A 16997-nucleotide genomic window follows, 5' to 3' on the forward strand; every position below is an offset into this window, starting at 1 on the left:
TAAGAGCTTAATAAAACCCGCCATTACTAGCGGCTTCTCTGTGCTTTCTGCTGAATTCCACACCTCTTGTCATCCAGTCGGGCTGGGTGAGATTTTTCCCAGAACAATTTAAGGTCTGTCTTCCAAATTTCTTTGAATCCCGTGAGCCCACCTGAGATTCATCACCTGCCCTGATCACATCTCCAAGTGGGTCCCTTTCCCAAACACAGAAGGAAATCTCTGGCAGCAAATTGGGCTGTGCCCTTGAACACCTAGTAGCCAAGTAAAGTTAGCAAGCCAGGTGCTATGAACTGGGAAAACTTTAAAGCTACTGGAAAGCTCTTGCCCAAAGCAGAAATTAAGTGCGGACTAGTAGTGATGTCGGTCTAAAGCTCTGGGCCAGCATATTATGTTGGTGATTTGACAGGGCATAAATGCCTCACAATTGATCAGGTTAAACCGTGCCCAGTTTGCTCTTTATGCAGACTCGTTTGCGATCTTAACATCTCTCTCGAGCCAAATTGCATGAGAACTTTGTAAAAAAAAAACCCTGTAATTTCTGCTCCTTGTGCATCCTGTGATGGTTTGGTTTTGATTGGCTGTTGATCCACAATATGATACCCCTGTAAATTTCTATTTTTAGTGACTGGTGAGTGTCACCCTCACTTGCCACACGCATACACACAGGCACACACACACACACACACAGACACACACAGATGTCATTGGGAGCTGCATAAGGAATCTTTCACTCTTGAAAAGGGGGTTGTGGCCTCTTGTCCAACAGTTCCTTTCAGGTTCCCAAACAGATCTAACTGCAGAGGCAAGAGAAACAAATCTCCCACTCTCACCCCCACCATGAAATCTCCCCAAGGCAGAGGTGTCACTAAGACAAGCCCTGACCGTGGGGATTGCCCACCAAGGAAGAAATGACCTCGGACCCATGTCCTTAGTTCCACGGGGCTCCCTGTTTTCCTGCATGGATACGGCTTCTCCCCAGACCCCTCTCCAACCAGGACTCTGCAGCCCGGCTCCCCCGCTGCCGTGACCAAGCCAACACCCGTCCCTTCGGCCCAAGAAACAAAACTAGGGCAAACGACACCGTCGGATCTTGGATCTGACTCACTGGGAGGGGTTTTACTCTACCAACATGGGTCTTTCCAGCCTCCCTGCCCTGGTGGGCTGGGAGAGATACAAATTCAGCTACCGGCCCCCTCCCTCCCTCCCCGAGGGGCAGCTGGGCTCACCTTTAGATGCAGAGCATGGTCTTCCGATTTGCGGGACTCCCCGAGGCCGACAATCTGGGGGTACACTCACCCCCCTTCGCCCCCTTGGAAACGGAGCTGCCCCTGACTAATGTCAGGGCTGTGGGGTCGGGGCAAGTGTTGTGAAGTTCATGCTATCAGGTAGAACAGCAGTTACCAAACAGGCCACACACTTCCTCTGTTAGAAATAAGGAAGGCTTGGGGTGTTTGCAAAAGCCGGGGTTCCTGTTTTCAGTAACCGCACAAGGACTCTGCAGCTTTTTCTCTCAAAGGGCGAGGAAGGCAGCATTTGGAAATACCGTTCCGATTAAAAGAGGGCGCGTCCCGCACTCTCTTAAAAAAAAAGGCAGGTCCTCATTGCGGGTAGTTCCTGGGTGAGGTTACAGTGCCTTTTCACCTTGGATTGACCCACGGGGCCGAGTGCCCCCACTTGGGCTCCCTTGGCTTCCCGGGCTCACGGATCAAGCCACTGGGCTGCCGGCTTGGTCCCGATAAACCTCAAAACCCTCTCTCCCCAACCCTTCCCAAACTATGTGGCCCTCAAAAGGCCTCATCCACAGTCTGAAAGGGCACAAGACTATTCCGGGCACACACCTAAAACACATCCTGGATGCTCGATTTCTCTCTTTTCACGGGACCAAATTCCAGAGACTTTCAATCTTTAGGGAAGGGAATGGATTATTCACAAATGCTCCTTAAAATGCAACCCCGTGACCTCAGGAGAGATGGCAAGCCCGTGAGAGGCAGGAGTGGGAGGAGATGCCAAGAACCTGAATGGAAAAACTAATTCACGCAGAAATATTTCCTGCAGTGGTTCGCTTGTTTTGTGTTAAAAAAGCCACATGAGATCAAGTACTGATTAGAACGTGATAGCAACAATGGCTGGAATTGAGATCATGCCTTGGGCATTTCTACAGTAGGCAAGAAGAGCGTAGAATTTTCTAACTCCACAGATTGTAGCTCTTTAGAAAATGCAGCTTAATTCCCAGGCGAAGTATTCAAACCCCTAGCAATTTGAAGTGAATTTCTCCTTGTTCTTTTCTCATAGCAGTAGTCATAATCTTCACTGGGATATTTATTTAGCACCCAGTGGAGACAATGGTATTTTTGGAGCACTTATTATGTGCTGAGCACTATACTAAAGGCTTGGGAAAGTACACTACCATGCAATAGAGAGGGTAGACATGATCCCCGTCCCCCCACAAGGAGCTTCTAGTCTACAGTGCAGTGCACTGTACTAAGTGCTTGGAAAAGCACAGTTGAAGCTGGAGTCCCAGGCTTCAGCCATGAGGGCGTCAGACTCGATTTGGAGGAGGTCAGGAGGATCCAGGTTTGAGAAGCAGCATGGCACAGTGGTTAGAGCATGGACCAGAAAGCCAGAAAGTCATAATAATAATGATGGCATTAGTTAAGCGCTTACTATGTGCAGAGCACTGTTCTAAATCATGGGTTCTAATCCCAGCTCCGCCGTTTGTCTGTTGTGTGACCTTGGGGAAGTCACTTTACTTCTCTTTGCCTCCATTACCTTGTCTGTAAAATGGGGATTGAGAGTTTGAGCCCCACGTGGGACAGGTACTGTGTCCAAACCTATTTGCCTCTATCCACCCAAGGGCTTAGTACAGTGCCTGGCACATAGTAAGTGCTCAACAAATACCACTATTATTCTTATTCTTATTAAGATTAATTCCCAAATGGAGGCCAAATGAGTTATACCCCCAAGGAGGCTCAGGAGTGAGAATTCTGAGTGGGGGACTCACCCTTGTTTTTGCAACCGGAGGAAGACCGGAAAATGTTCAAGGTAAAAACTGGAGATGCTCCCCCCTTCCCTGTGACAGGCCACCTCTCCCAGCTATGGAAAAATGTCCTCTCTCTGGGGGAGACCAGTGAGTTGACTGTCCCAGTGCCACTGGGGTCACTTGTATTGCTGGGAAAGGGGAAGCACTTTCTCCTATCTGCCATATAGAAATGGGAACCTGAAGTTTGGTAGAGCGTGGCACTGCATGTGACTTTCCCCCGCCCCCCATGCCGGAAGTCTGGGGTCAGAGCACGACTCCAGCCCACATTTTACAGTCAGGACAGTGAACCACGCTGATCACGTGACCGTTCAGTGACTCTGCCCAAGTCACTGGGAGGGTGCCCAAGGGATGGGAGATGTGGGAACGTTCCCCATACAAATGGGATGGGAGTCAGAAGGTCAAGAGTCCTAATCCCAGCTCTGCCACTTATTTGCTGGGTGATCTTGGGCAAGTCACTTCACTTCTCTGTGCCTCAGTTACCTCATCTGTAAAATAAGGATTGAGAATATGAGCCCCACGTGGGACAGGGACTGGGTCCAACCCAATTTGCTTGTATCCACTCCTATGCTTAGTGCAGTGCCTGGCACATAGTAAGTGCTTAACAAATACCACAATTATTATTATTACTGGAATTGTAGATTGGGGTCCAAGGCAGAATCATGATCCCTTAGACTTTGCCATCTGGAGACCTGGCCAACAGAAACCTAAGTGCCAGGAGGTGTCCTTGATGATGGTGACAGTGAAGACGGCATTTATTGAGCCCTTACGACATGCCAAGCACTGGGCTAAGCACTGAGGTAGATCTGGGATAATCAGATTGGAGACTGTCCCTGCCCCACGTGGAGCTTTCATTCAGTGAACACAGATGCTGCCACTTAGCTGTGTGACACTGGGCAAGTCACTTAACTTCTCTGTGCCTCAGTTACCTCATCTGTAAAATGGGGATTAAGACTATGAGCCCCGCGCACTATACTAAACGCTTGAGAGAGTACAGTATAACAATATAGCAGACACATTCCCTGCCCACAGCAAGCTTACAGTCTAGAAGGGGAGACAGACATTAATATAAATAAGTTACGGATATGGACATAAGTGCTGATGGACTGGGAAGGGGGAGATGAATAAAGAGAGGAAGTCCGGGTGACCCAGAAGGGAGTGGAAGAAAAGGAAAAGAAGGATTAGTCAGGGAAGATCTCTTGGAGGAGATGTGCCTTTAATAAGGCTTTGAAGTGGAGGGAGGAGTAGTCTGTTGGATATGAAGAGGGAGCGTGTTCCAGGCCTGAGTCAGGAGGTGGGCGAGAGATTGGCGATGAGATAGATAAGATCAAAGTAGAATGAGTTGGTTAGTATTAGAGGAGCAAAGTGTGCAGACTGGGTTGTAGTAAGAGAATAGCGAGGAGAGGTGCAGGGGGGGGGCGGTAAGGTCAGAAATTTTCTCTCCAGGTCTCCCAGTGAAAGCATGCGTCAGATCAGAGCTATTGAGTGGGGAGCCTGGAGGTGTTCTCTCCCATTATTTATCTCAGATCCTTTCTAGGCTAGCAGGAGGGAAGAATTTTCTGTCACAGGAGGATGCTACATTTGGGGTTGGGCAAGTGAAGGAGATTGCTCCCAGTTGCCCTGCCCATGTACCAGGAAACCTAAGATGGTGGCAGTCTGAGCCAGTCCATCTGGTCAGCTTGGATTTCCCCATGCACAGATGGGGTTGAGGGAAAGCACGGCCAAGTTTAAGCCTCCTACATGCAAACGAAGCAAGAGACATTAGAAAAGAGTCCCTCTCCTGACATCCACAATTCTTCCCCCCTCCAACACTGGAGAGAAAGCAAGGAGGGGAGAGTAAATCCCTATACCCCCAGAATGCTCACCCATGGAATGATAGAACCATGGATGACTGTGATCAGTCACTGATCGTGGCGAGTATTAAGTCCCACCCCCCATTTATGATGTAGGTGCCTCGTGGATTGGGAGCTTGTCATGTCTTTTTTTGTACTTTGCAAGTGCTTAGTGCAGTGCAATACTCCCACTGAGCGTTCAATAAATACTACTGCTTACTGAGTGCTAAGCACTTTTGGAAGACCTTGCCACAGGGAATTTACACTGTAATGGGAGAGACAGACAAAAATCAATCAATCAATCAATCGTATTTATTGAGCGCTTACTGTGTGCAGAGCACTGTACTAAGCGCTTGGGAAGTACAAGTTGGCAACATATAGAGACGGTCCCTACCCAACATTACCAAAAGTACAAATTACAAAATAATTACAGGTGGTAGCATAAATATGTCAAGATGAAGTAATCATTGAATATGGAAACATATACATGCTGAAGAGTTGTCATTGGGTAAAAGTGCCTCAGTTTCAAGGCCGGCTGTGATGAGTTGACTAGTCAGTTAATGACGAAAGATTTTACCAAGCCGGGTGGTTGGGTTATTAAAACCTAATGGAAGGATTATTTTTCACTTGGGGGAAAAAAACTGTTTTCAAGGAAGTTGAAAATGTAAAGCGTTAATGAAAGCGTCAGTTTCCAGATCTGCTTTCCTCCATCGGTATCAAATCTTCAGTTGACGTCATTTCTGGTTGCACCAGCAAAATGCTGGTTGGCACACACCAAAGGATGAGCAGAGCTGCATCTGCCCTCCTGCTGCTCCCAGAGACAAATAGGCAATTTTCGGTAAATCAGTTCTTCTCAGAGGAAAATGCTGATTCTGAACAGACAACATCTCTTTTCTTTTCTTTTTCTTTTAATCTCCGTTCACTCTTTTGCTCATTGGCTCCACAGCGGGCGAAGGAGCCCCTATGGGAAGTGGTGACGCAATGCGACTCCCGCGAGCAGAGAGAGCTTGTGTGACTCAGTTGTATACTTGGCTAGTGACTCAAAGCAGCGGGTTTAAAAGAAGGCTCAGTCCGGAGGGAAAATGGCATGTTCTGTTCTCTCGGTGGCAGCGTTTGAAGCAGGCTCTTGATCGCGAGGTTGGCTCTCTGTTGAGGAGGGCCATGCAGACAGGTGAAAGGGGGAAGTGGCTGTCGCCATGGAGATAACCTGAACATATAACCTGAAAACTCAGTCAAAGAGAAGTGGCTGACATCCTGCGGGGTGCAAAGTGCTCTCGGTTGTGGCTTGGGACGTTGTGATTGGCTGTTACAGATGACCCAAATTATAACCCGACCTGAGTCCCCCTCCCAGGTTGAGTTTAGAAAAACTTAATTTTGGTTTTTGTGTATTTAGGTGTTGTAGGGGCTTTTTGGGGGGTAATATTGTTGGTCATTTCCTTTTTTGTTGTTGTTCTTCTCCTCTCTGATTGATAGAGAAAGTACTAGAGAGGGATCTTCTGACCTCCCAGACTCTTCCAAAGGTACTAGACCGAGGGATGCCCGAATTCCAGCAATGATTGTTGGTTAGAAAACTCTTCCTTAGCATTCCTAGTGCTGAAAGCATTTTTGTTATTGTGTTATTTATTAAGGCCTTACTATGTTCCAAGCACTGGGAAGTACTGGGGTATAGACAAGAAAATCAGATCAGACCCAGTCCTTGTCCTACAGTGGGCTAGAGAAGCAGCGTGGCTCAGTGGAAAGAGCACGGACTTTGGAGTGAGAGGTCATGGGTTTGAATCCCAGCTCTGCCACTTATCAGCTGGGTGACCTTGGGCAAGTCATTTCACTTCTCTGGGCCTCAGCTCCCTCATCTGTACAATGGGGATTAAGACTGGGAGCCCCATGTGGGACAACCTGATCACCTTGTAACATCCCCAGCACTTAGAACAGTGCTTTGCAAATAGTAAGTGCTTAATAAATGCCATTATTATTATTATTATTAAGAAGGAAGGAGAGTAAGGTTACTATACCCATTTTAGAGATGTGGTAACAGGTCAGACTGTGTCAGATCTGATTATCTTGTATGTAACCCCACATTTAGCACAGTGCATTGCAGATAATGAGCACTTAACAAATATTCTAATTATTATCATTACTGAGGTCCAAAGAGGTAAAGTGACGCGGCTGATATCACTGAGCAGGAGAGAGGGGAAGAGCTGGGCTTAGAACCCCAGTCTCCTGGCTCCCAACCCTGTTTTCTTTCTACCTTTGGAACCCACTTGGGCAGATGCATATCTTAATTTGATTCTGACCAATTTGAAAGAATTAGTTGAGGATTTAAGGTGTATGGAAACCTTGACTGGTGATCCCAAAATAAGATGGTAAACTCCTTGAAGACAGGGATTGTCTTTTACTGCTATTGTACTTTCCCAATAGCTTAATACACCATTGCTCTGCACAAAATAACCACCCAGTACAGCGTTTTGCACAGAGTAGACATCCAGTTCAGTGCTCTGTATACAGTAGGTCCTCAGTAGATACTTTCAGCCGGTTGAAGAAAGAGGGAGGAAAGTAGCAAAATGAACTTCAGGAATGAAAATACTTTAAGACGTCAAGAAATAAAATGGTGCCAAAATGCTGCCATTCCCCAGCAGGAGAAGGGGAGGCTCAGGACCCAGCCTTCCCAGGATGGGAGCAGAAAAGGGGACATAACTGGCAGGGAAGCAGCCCAAACCCGATGGGGCAGAGTATCAAGAGGTGGAGTTAAGCCACTTCCCCAAAGAGAATTTAGAAGCTCCAACAGTGGCGGAACAAGATTAGCCAGGCTAAAAGGAGAGGAGAGATACAGCCCGCATGGAACTTGAGACAAAGGCATTTTCAGCCATAACAGGCTAAGGAAGATGCCCAAAGAAAATGTCAGGCCTGATCATCCGTGCTTGAAAACCACCAGAATGCTACTGACTGCACTGGTGCTCTCGGGGAAGGGGGAAGGAGCGTGGGTCACCAGGACCCTGACTGCACTGCTGCTCTTAGAGTGGGAGTCCCCAGAATGTTACTCACTGCATTGGGGGTCTTGTAGAGCTTCTCTAACTGGGGGAGTGATGGAAAAAGAGTGAGGGCAGGAGGAAGAATGATGCCCAACGGGAAATAGTGCAGTGGACCAGGGCAAAATAGTGAGCTAAACAATTGAGGGTTCAAACAAATACCTAAATTAATGAGAATATCGATGCCACAGGCTTTCCTCATCAAATGACTATTTATTTTATTTTGTTAATATGTTTGGTTTTGTTCTCTGTCTCCCCCTTTTAGACTGTGAGCCCACTGTTGGGTAGGGACTGTCTCTATGTGTTGCCAACTTGTACTTCCCAAGCGCTTAGTACAGTGCTCTGCACACAGTTAAGCGCTCAATAAATACGATTGATGATGATGACCAGCTGATGACTTCTCCCTCCCCATTGCTGTTGTTCAGTCCACAAGGTTCCCCTCCTCCCTTTTCCTCTTGGCCGCCCTGAGTAACTGGCCAATCCTTTCTCCTCCCTCTTAGGGGGGCTCTGCCTTCTCGCCGGCCGCCGTGCTCAGTGAGAAGAGGGCTCAGGAGCAGGCCGCGGTCCTGGCCCGTGAAGTTGGCTGCCCGGCCTCCGGCGACGAGGCGATGGTGTCTTGCTTCCGCCAGAAGCCAGCCAACATCCTCAATGATGCACAGACCAAGGTGGGGGCTGGGGAAGGGGAGAGGGGCACGCCCCCGGGACAGGGCAGGAAAGGAGCACAATAAAAGGGGAAAATGGGACATGACGTTTCGGGGGCAGCTTGGACAAGGCGCTAAGATGTAAACTCTGGATGTTGGGGAGATTTGGGGGGTAACTCCAGTTTGGGGTGGGGTGCAGTCATTGTAGGGGCTCTTCTGGGCTCTTGAATGTGTCAGAAAAGAAAAGGGGGCCTCAGGAGGACAGAAAATGGAGACCCAAGATCTCCTGATGACCTATGAGCCTGTCTTCTCTCTGCAAATCATGTTTCTTGGTTGACCACGATCTCCTAAATCTCAGCTCCTGGCGATCAGCGGCCCATTCCAGTACTGGGGGCCAGTCGTCGATGGCGTCCACGTCCCGGAGCCCCCAGCTCGCGCCCTGCGGCGTGCCCCTCCGGCCAAGGTGGACCTCCTCATTGGGAGCTCCCAGCAGGACGGTCTCATCAGCAGGGCCCGGGCCATCAAGGTAGGTGGGGACGCTGGTGGAGGGGTGGGCGGTGGGGAAACCCGCAGCAGAACACTGTGGCCGGAGTCCGGGAGTGGGAGTGGTGGAGCCCCCCAGAAGAGTGTTGAGTTTTCCGGCAGGAGGATTCTCCCCATTTGCCTGAGCTGGGAGGAGGTTGCCCCCCAAGTCCCAAAACATGGTCTTCCACACTCGCTTGCAGGATGGGTCAAAAGCCTTAACCGCCCGGCTGCAAACAGGAAAGTGGGAGGACGGACAGCAGTTCCCTGGCATCCACAGAGTGCTAGGTGCTCTCCTCCAAGGTCGGAGCAATTCAACTGCAACCACCTCCAGTAAGACTGTGTGCCGCAAGACTATCAGCTCCTTGTGGGTAGGGAGTGGGTCTTTTTGTTATTATAGCTTACTGGAAAGAGCATGGCTTGGGAGTCAGAGTTTGTGGATTCTAATCTTGACTCCACCACTTGTCAGCTGTGTGACTTTGGGCAAGTCACTTAACTTCTCTGTGCCTCAGTTATCTTATCTGTAAAATGGGGATTAAGACTGTGAGTCCCGTGTGAGACAACCTGATTACACTGTATCTACCCCAGTGCTTAGAACAGTGCTTGGCACATAGTAAGAGCTTAACAAATGCCATCATTATTATTATTCTGTTGTACTCTTCCAAGTCCTTAGTGCACTGCTTTGCACACAGTAAGCGCTCAGTAAATACAATTGACTGACTGACACGGTTCTCTCAGTCCCTGCGGTCTCCCCAAGGAGTGACCAGAATCCTCCTGCCCTCAGGCCCAAACATCACGCGGGCCAATTCTCCCTTGTGCTGATTCCAAACCCCTTATCCACTCTAACTCCTCTCCGCTGTGCCCTCCCGTTCCCCCCAGTCCCTGGGGCCAAGCTGCGGGCAACCTGTGATGTGCAGGGACCCCACATTGCTCAATCAACGGCGTCCATTGAGTGTTAGGTGCTGTACTGAGAGCTTGAAGAAATTCAACAGATGCCAGACACACAACCCCCTGTCCTCAAGGAGCTTGCAGTCCAGCAGCAGGCTGAACTCTGAGCAGCCCCCTGGATTTACCCCGGCCCCTCCCTCCCTCCATCTGGATGAGGAATCCAATCCAATCCAATGATTGATCCAATCCAGTGATTAATAATAATAATAATAATAATAATAATAAAATGATGGCATTTATTAAGCGCTTACTATGTGCAAAGCACTGTTCTAAGAGCTGGGGAGGTTACAAGGTGATCAGGTTGTCCCACCTGGGGCTCACAGTCTCAATCCTCATTTTACAGATGAGGTAACTGAGGCACAGAGAAGTTAAGTGACTTGCCCAAAGTCACACAGCTGACAACTGGTGGAGCCGGGATTTGAACCCATGACCTCTGACTCCAAAGCCCGTGCTCTTTCCACTGAGCCACGCTGCTTCTACAAGCAGTGTAGATCCAATCCTGCCAGTCTCCCCTCCAACCCCCGAAATTCCCCCAGTGTGAACGATGGCTAATGACCAGCTGGAGAAATCAGTCAAGCCATCGATATTATTTATTAAGTGCCGACTGTGTGCAGAACACTGTTCTAAGTCCTGGGGAGAATACAACAAAATTTGCAGAGATGATCCCTGCCATCAAGGAGTTTACAGTCTACTGTGTGCAGTAAGGGCTTGGAAGAGTACAGTAGAGTTAGTAGACACGATTCCTGCCCACATTCATTCATCAATCATATTTATTGAGTGCTTACTGTGTGCAAAGCACTGTACTAAGTGCTTGGGGAGTAAAATATAACAATGAACAGACACATTCCCTGCCCACAGTGAGCTAACAGTCTAAAGGAGCTTACAGTCTAGCAGGGAAAGAGTGCACCAATAGGGGAAAGAAGGAAAAGTGGATCTGTATATGGGTCAGTTCTTCAATAATAGAGTAAGGTAATAGGAATGCAAATGCCACGGGTGATTGTGAGTTCACCAGTGTGGAGTCGGTGTAAAAGGGAAGATAAATTAGAAGGAAAAGTTTCAGGTTTCTGAGGTAGCAGGGGCCAAGCTACTCGGAAAGGATGTCTGGGATCCATTATGAGTCAGGTGAGGCTGTGGTTGGTCTCTCTGGGGACCTGTTTCTATCTGACTCACAGGTTTGAGGCTGGGCTGTCCCATTTCTGAAAATAGGAAGAACAAACACAGAATTGACAAAAAGATGTAATTGATCCCTTGTGCGCATCTCCCCACTCCCCACCCCCATCGAGGGCATTCAAAGATCTTTAGAAAGTGAGCTCGGTTTGGGGTTTATCCCATCTCTCCAAGGATTCCCCAGGGCACCCCACTCCTCTGGCCCCCATTAGATGTGGTTTATCGCTCCCAGGTTTCGTCTCGCTAAAAGCCGCCCTGAATATTACCCTTTGAAAACGATCATGAATTCTATCCGGGCAATCTCTCTCACTCCCCGGAGAGAGCCGTGTCTCCCTCACTGGAACTGGGTTGGTCTGTCCTTCACTTGGGGTCTCCACAGTCAGACATCACCCTGATGCATCAGACCCTGGGCGGGGGTCTACACAAGCAGTCTGTAGTGCCATGACTGTCCCTTACCTGCTGTATGACTTCGGCAAGTCACTCCATTTCTCTGTAGTCTCAGTTCCTTCATCTGCAAAATGGGGCTTCAGTACCTGCTCTCCCTCCTTTTTAGATTGACCACGAAAGCTTTGTGTTGGAGGTGGATTTTAGGGGCGTTCAGTAGGAGGGAGGACAGCAGGGTTTGGTGAGGTCAGCCACGAGGAGGTGGAAGATTTGGGCTGAGAACGGTTCACAGGGGATGGGAACACAGCGACGCCAGAGAGAGTTTTGGGGGTTCGGGAAACCCTCATGGATTTAATAATAATAATAATAATTATTATTATTTTGGTATTTGTTAAGCTCTTACTATGTGTACAGCCCTGTTCTAAGTGCTGGGGAGGATACAAGGTGATCAGGTTGTCCCATGTGGGGCTCACAATCTTAATCCCTATTTTACAGATGAGGTAACTGAGGCACAGGGAAGTGAAGTGACTTGCCCAAAGTCACACAGCTGACAATCAATCAATCAATCAATCGTATTTATTGAGCGCTTACTATGTGCAGAGCACTTTACTAAGCACTTGGGAAGTACAAATTGGCAACACATAGAGACAGTCCCTACCCAACAGTGGCGGAGTGACAAGCGGCGGAGCCAGGATTTGAACCCATGACCTCCGACTCCCAAGCCCATGCTCTTTCCACTGAGCCACGCAGCTTCTCTAGGCTGCTTCTCTAGGTTCTAGGACTTCCACCTAGAACCTTTCTGGCCGTCTGTGTGGCGTGACTGTGTCAAGTGACGTGACCTTGGCAGCAAGTCGCGTACTTCTGGGTTGGCCAAGTGCATCTGGTTTCGCTTGGAGCTGACAGTTACCACCCAGCACTAGCCAGGGAAGACCACTTAGGGGCTAGGAAGTGACCAGTTACTTGCTCTCCCCTGGAAGTGGAAAGGGCAGCCTGAAGCGATGATAGTAGCAGCCCGATGGGCTCTGGTTGGCTGAGGGGAGGGGAGGTTCTGGGCGTCGATATTAAAACCATTTGAGGGAAAGGCAGAATGAGGAATGTCTTCTTGACCAGCTCTGAAAGCGACCCTCCCATCTAAGCAAAAAGGCCAAGGGGCCTTCTCTTCTGTACATTGAGAGGAAGGAAGGCAGAGATCTCTGTAGGCCCCTTCCAGACCTTCTGTCTCCATCAAGTTATCCTATTTAGAGAAAAACAGACAATGTGTGCTGCCTAAGTCGGGGTAACATAACCCAGGACAAATAATAATGATAATAATGATGGTATTTGTTAAGCACTTACTATGTGCAAAGCACCGTTCTAAGCGCTGGGGAGGTTACAAGGTGATCAGGTTGTCCCACGGGGGCTCACAGTTTTAATCCCCATTTGACAGATGAGGTAACTGAGGCACAGAGAAGTGAAGTGACTTGCCCAAAGTCACACAGCTGACAGTTGGCGGAGCCGGGATTTGAACCCATGACCTCTGACTCCAAAGCCCAGGCTCTTTCCACTGAGCCGCGCTGTTTCTCAATGGTACAGAAAGGTCCATATTTGGTACTGAATGCAAAGTCCCAGTCTAAACCTTTGGGAAATGCAACAGAAATCTAAGATGTGATCCCTACTCACAAGGAAAGTGGTATGGCCTACTGGTTAGAGCACTGGCCTGGGAGCCAGAAAGACCTGGGTTCTAATCCTAGTCTGCCAATTGGTGTGGGACCTTGGACAAGTCACTTAATTTCTCTGTGCCTCTGTTTCCTCATCTGTAAAATGGGGATTAAGACTGTGAGACCCATGAGGAGCAAGGACTGCATCCATCCTGATTATCAGCACTTAGTACAGTGCCTAGCACATAGTGAGCACTTAAAAGATACCATTTGAAAAAAAAAAGCTTAAATTCTGAGTCCTTGCCCTCAAGGACAGCTACTTACTGAAGTTCATTCATTCATTCAATCATGTTTATTGAGCGCTTACTGTGTGCAGAGCAGTGTACTAAGCGCTTGGGAAGTATAATTTGGCAACATATAGAGACGGTCCCTACCCAACAGCGGGCTCACAGTCTAGAAGAAGAAGTGTTAAGGTGGCTATCTTATTTTGCCCTCAGGCACCCCCTTGTAGAGAGTCTCCCCCAAGTTTGGATGGCCAGGAGAACTGGGCTTGGCACTCTGAGATAAAGGCTGCGTTGGCATGCTGGCTTGGGCAGGAAGGTTTGGGGAAGTGATCCCATGAGGGTGATGGAGAAAAATGCTCCGACTGGGAGGAGCCAAGGACCTGCCCGGAGCTACTCAGTGTTTCCCGGGATCGTGTCAACTGATCCCGTGCTTCGTTTTCAGAGATTTGAAGAACGGCAAGGCAGAACCAGTAGCAAAACAGCCTTCTACCAGGCTCTTCAGAACTCCCTGGGCGGTGCTGACGCTGACCCTGGCATTCAAGTCGCAGCCTCCTGGTACTACTCCCTGGAACATTCCTCAGACGATTACTCATCCTTCTCCAGGGCCCTGGAAAACGCCACGCGGTAAGCGGAAGCGGCATTCCTGTTAGCATTCCACAGTTTTGGTGTTATGATCGTTTGCCAACGTGAAGTCAAGTAACTTGGTCCATCAGTCAAGACTAACGCCTACTGTGTGTAGAGCACTGTAGTGCTGCATGACCCAAGTGGAAAAGGCAAGGGCTTGAGAGTCAGAGGATCTAGATTCTAATCTCGCTCTGCCAATTGCTTGCTGCGTGACCTTGGGCAAGTCATGTAACTTCTCTGTCCCTCACTCCCTTCGCCTGTAAAATGGAGGTTAAATATCCGTCCTCCCTCCCTCATAGTTTAACACTGTGTGAGACAGGGACTCTGCCTGACCAATTATCCTGTATCTATCCCAGCACTAAGTAAGGACTTAATAAGTGCCACAATTATTAGTTAGAAGATGTGATTTTTGCCCTCAGGAAACACAGTTTATGTAGGGACACAGACACAAAAGTATTTACTGATGGGAGAAACAGAGACGAGAAAGCATTGTCGGCAGGGAACATGTCTTCCAACTCTGTTGCGTATCACACTGTACTCTTCCAAGCACTTAGTACAGTGCTCCGCGCAGAGTAAGCACTTAATAAATGCAATTGACTGAAGGGTGGCTTGGTAACTAGTCAGGGAGCACTTTCTGGAGGAGGAGGGCTTTCAGGAGGGATTTGAAGATGGGGAGAGCTGTGGTCTGGCAGATTTAGAAGGAGAGGGAGTTTCAGGTGGGCTGGAGTTGTGAGGTCATTTCAGAAGCTGGAGGAGTGAAAGAAGAATAGTGAGCAGGAGAACGTGATGGGAGTGAAAAGTGTGGCCTAGTGAGGAGCTGATGAAGAGGGCAGAGTTGTAAATAGCAGGAAGAGAGAGAGAAAGAGTTGAGACATAGTTTGGAGGCCAGCAGTCAGGATTTTCTGCTGGTCTGCTGATTTAATCCTGCTGTTGTTGGCTGGTTAGGACTTCCCAAAGCCAAAGGTACCCTAAAACAACGAAAGCCTCTTTCTCCTTTGGCTACTCAAGTAGAGTCATACAGACAGTCTGGAAAAATTCCCCCGTAGAGTGATCCTTTCTCTATCCTCTGGGTTCTCTGGTCACTTTGTCATGGAAAATTTCTCTCAGGGAAGAGTCATTAGCCAGTGGCTTCTCACCTATTTCGTGGCTGCTCATCCTCACTTTTGCATCGTTTTGCCCTCCTCCTCCTCCTCCTCCTGCTCCTCCTCCTCCTCCTCCTCCTCCTCCTCCTTTTCCTATCTCCTCATCTCTTCCTCCTTCTCCTCCTCCTTTTTCTCCTCATCACCTTCACATCTTCTCACCCTCCTCCTCCTCCTTTTCTCATTTCTTCATCATCCCCTCTTCCTCCTTCTCCTTTCTCATCACTTTCACATCTTCACGCCCACTTCATCCTCCTCTTCTCATTTCTTCTTCTCATCTTCTCTTCCTTTCTCATCACCTTCACCTCTTCCCACCCTCTTTCTCCTACTCCTCCTCCTTTTTTCATCTCCTCGTCTCCTCTTCCTCCTCCTCCTCTTTCTCCTCATCGCCTTCACATCTCTTACGCTCTTCTTCCTCGTCCTCCTTCTCCTCCTGATCACCTTCACGTTTTGTCATCCTCCTACTCCCCTCCTTCTCTTTCTCTCCCCTTCCCCCTCCCCCGACCTTCTCTTTCTGTTCTCTGCCACAGTCTCCTGCCTGTGGTTTCTGAGACCCAGTGAATTTCTTCAAGCCTTATTTCACCAAATGATCATTCTAAAATGGGGGAAGTCTTCACTGTCATCTTCTCCCCTCATGAGATTCTTCTTTGAATGGATGAATGAATGACCAGGTGAAGAGATATTGTCCAAAACAGACTCCTTTAATTACCATTTGCTTTTTGCATCCCACCTTTCTGAACAATGACGATGCATCAACAGAATAATTCACATCTCAAGCTACTTGGGCCTCTCTGTTATTCATTCATTCATTCATTCATTCAATCGTATTTATTGAGTGCTTACTGTGTGCAGAGCACTGTACTAAGCGCTTGGGAGGTACAAGTTGGCAACATATAGAGACGGTCCCTACCCAACAGCGGGCTCACAGTCTAGAAGGGAGAGACAGAAAACAAAACAAAACATACTAACAAAATAAAATAAATAGAATAAATATGTACAGGTAAAATAAATAAATGAATAAAGTAATAAATATGTACAAACATATATACGTATATGCATATATACAGGTGCTGTGGGGAGGGGAAGGAGGTAAGGTGGGGGGATGGGGAGGGGGACGAGGGAGAGAGGAAGGAGGGGGCTCAGTCTGGGAAGGCCTCCTGGAGGAGGTGAGCACTCAGTAGGGCTTTGAAGGGAGGAAGAGAGCTAGCTTGATATAGCCACAGCTATTAGCCTGAGTCCGGGATGTCTCTTCACAAAGCCTCCTCAGCTGGCAATCAATCAATTGCATTTATTGAGCACTTACTGTGTGCAGAACACTGTGCTAAGCACTTGGGAGAGAACTCAGGGAATGTGTCTGTTGTATTGTCCTCTCCCAAGAGCTTAGTACAGTGCTCTGCACTCCATAAGTATGAGTGACTGACTGACTAATAAAACAGACGCATTCCCTGCCCACATGCGCTTACAGTCTAGAGGGGGAGACGGACATGAATATAAACAAATAAATTAAATGCCAAATATGTACATGAGTGCTGTGGGGCTGAGAATGAGGGTGAAAGGGAGCACATCAGGGCAACGCAGAAGGGAGTATGAGAAAAGGAAATGAGAATTCAGTCAGGGAAGTCCTCTTGGAGGCCTTGGCTGGGAATCCCTGCACTCCTGATTTTGGTTTCTTTATTAAGCGACCTTCCCCATCTCTCCCCATCCCCAAGCAAAGGAAAGGTTAAGCAGGCAGGCGTTCTGCTCAGAATGGGAAAACATG

The 16997-nt window shown here is 48.5% G+C and overlaps 2 protein-coding genes across 2 annotated transcripts in view; one reads left to right on the top strand and one right to left on the bottom strand.

Moving 5' to 3' along the window:
• SLA (Src like adaptor) overlaps positions 1–1365 on the bottom strand; it is a 34410-nt gene extending 33045 nt beyond the window's left edge. The window contains exon 1 of the mRNA XM_038760582.1: positions 1227–1365. The gene's annotated coding sequence lies outside the window, so the exon portion shown is untranslated. The remainder of the gene's footprint in view (positions 1–1226) is intronic.
• The window catches only part of TG (thyroglobulin), a 163035-nt gene that overhangs the window by 133600 nt on the left and 12438 nt on the right, over positions 1–16997 (top strand). The window contains exons 43-45 of the mRNA XM_038760069.1: positions 8393–8557; positions 8892–9059; positions 13918–14099. Coding sequence (XP_038615997.1) covers positions 8393–8557; positions 8892–9059; positions 13918–14099 — 515 coding nt within the window. The remainder of the gene's footprint in view (positions 1–8392; positions 8558–8891; positions 9060–13917; positions 14100–16997) is intronic.

The sequence above is a fragment of the Tachyglossus aculeatus genome, chromosome 18 (assembly GCF_015852505.1).
Source record: "Tachyglossus aculeatus isolate mTacAcu1 chromosome 18, mTacAcu1.pri, whole genome shotgun sequence".
NCBI classification, from domain to species: domain Eukaryota; kingdom Metazoa; phylum Chordata; class Mammalia; order Monotremata; family Tachyglossidae; genus Tachyglossus; species Tachyglossus aculeatus.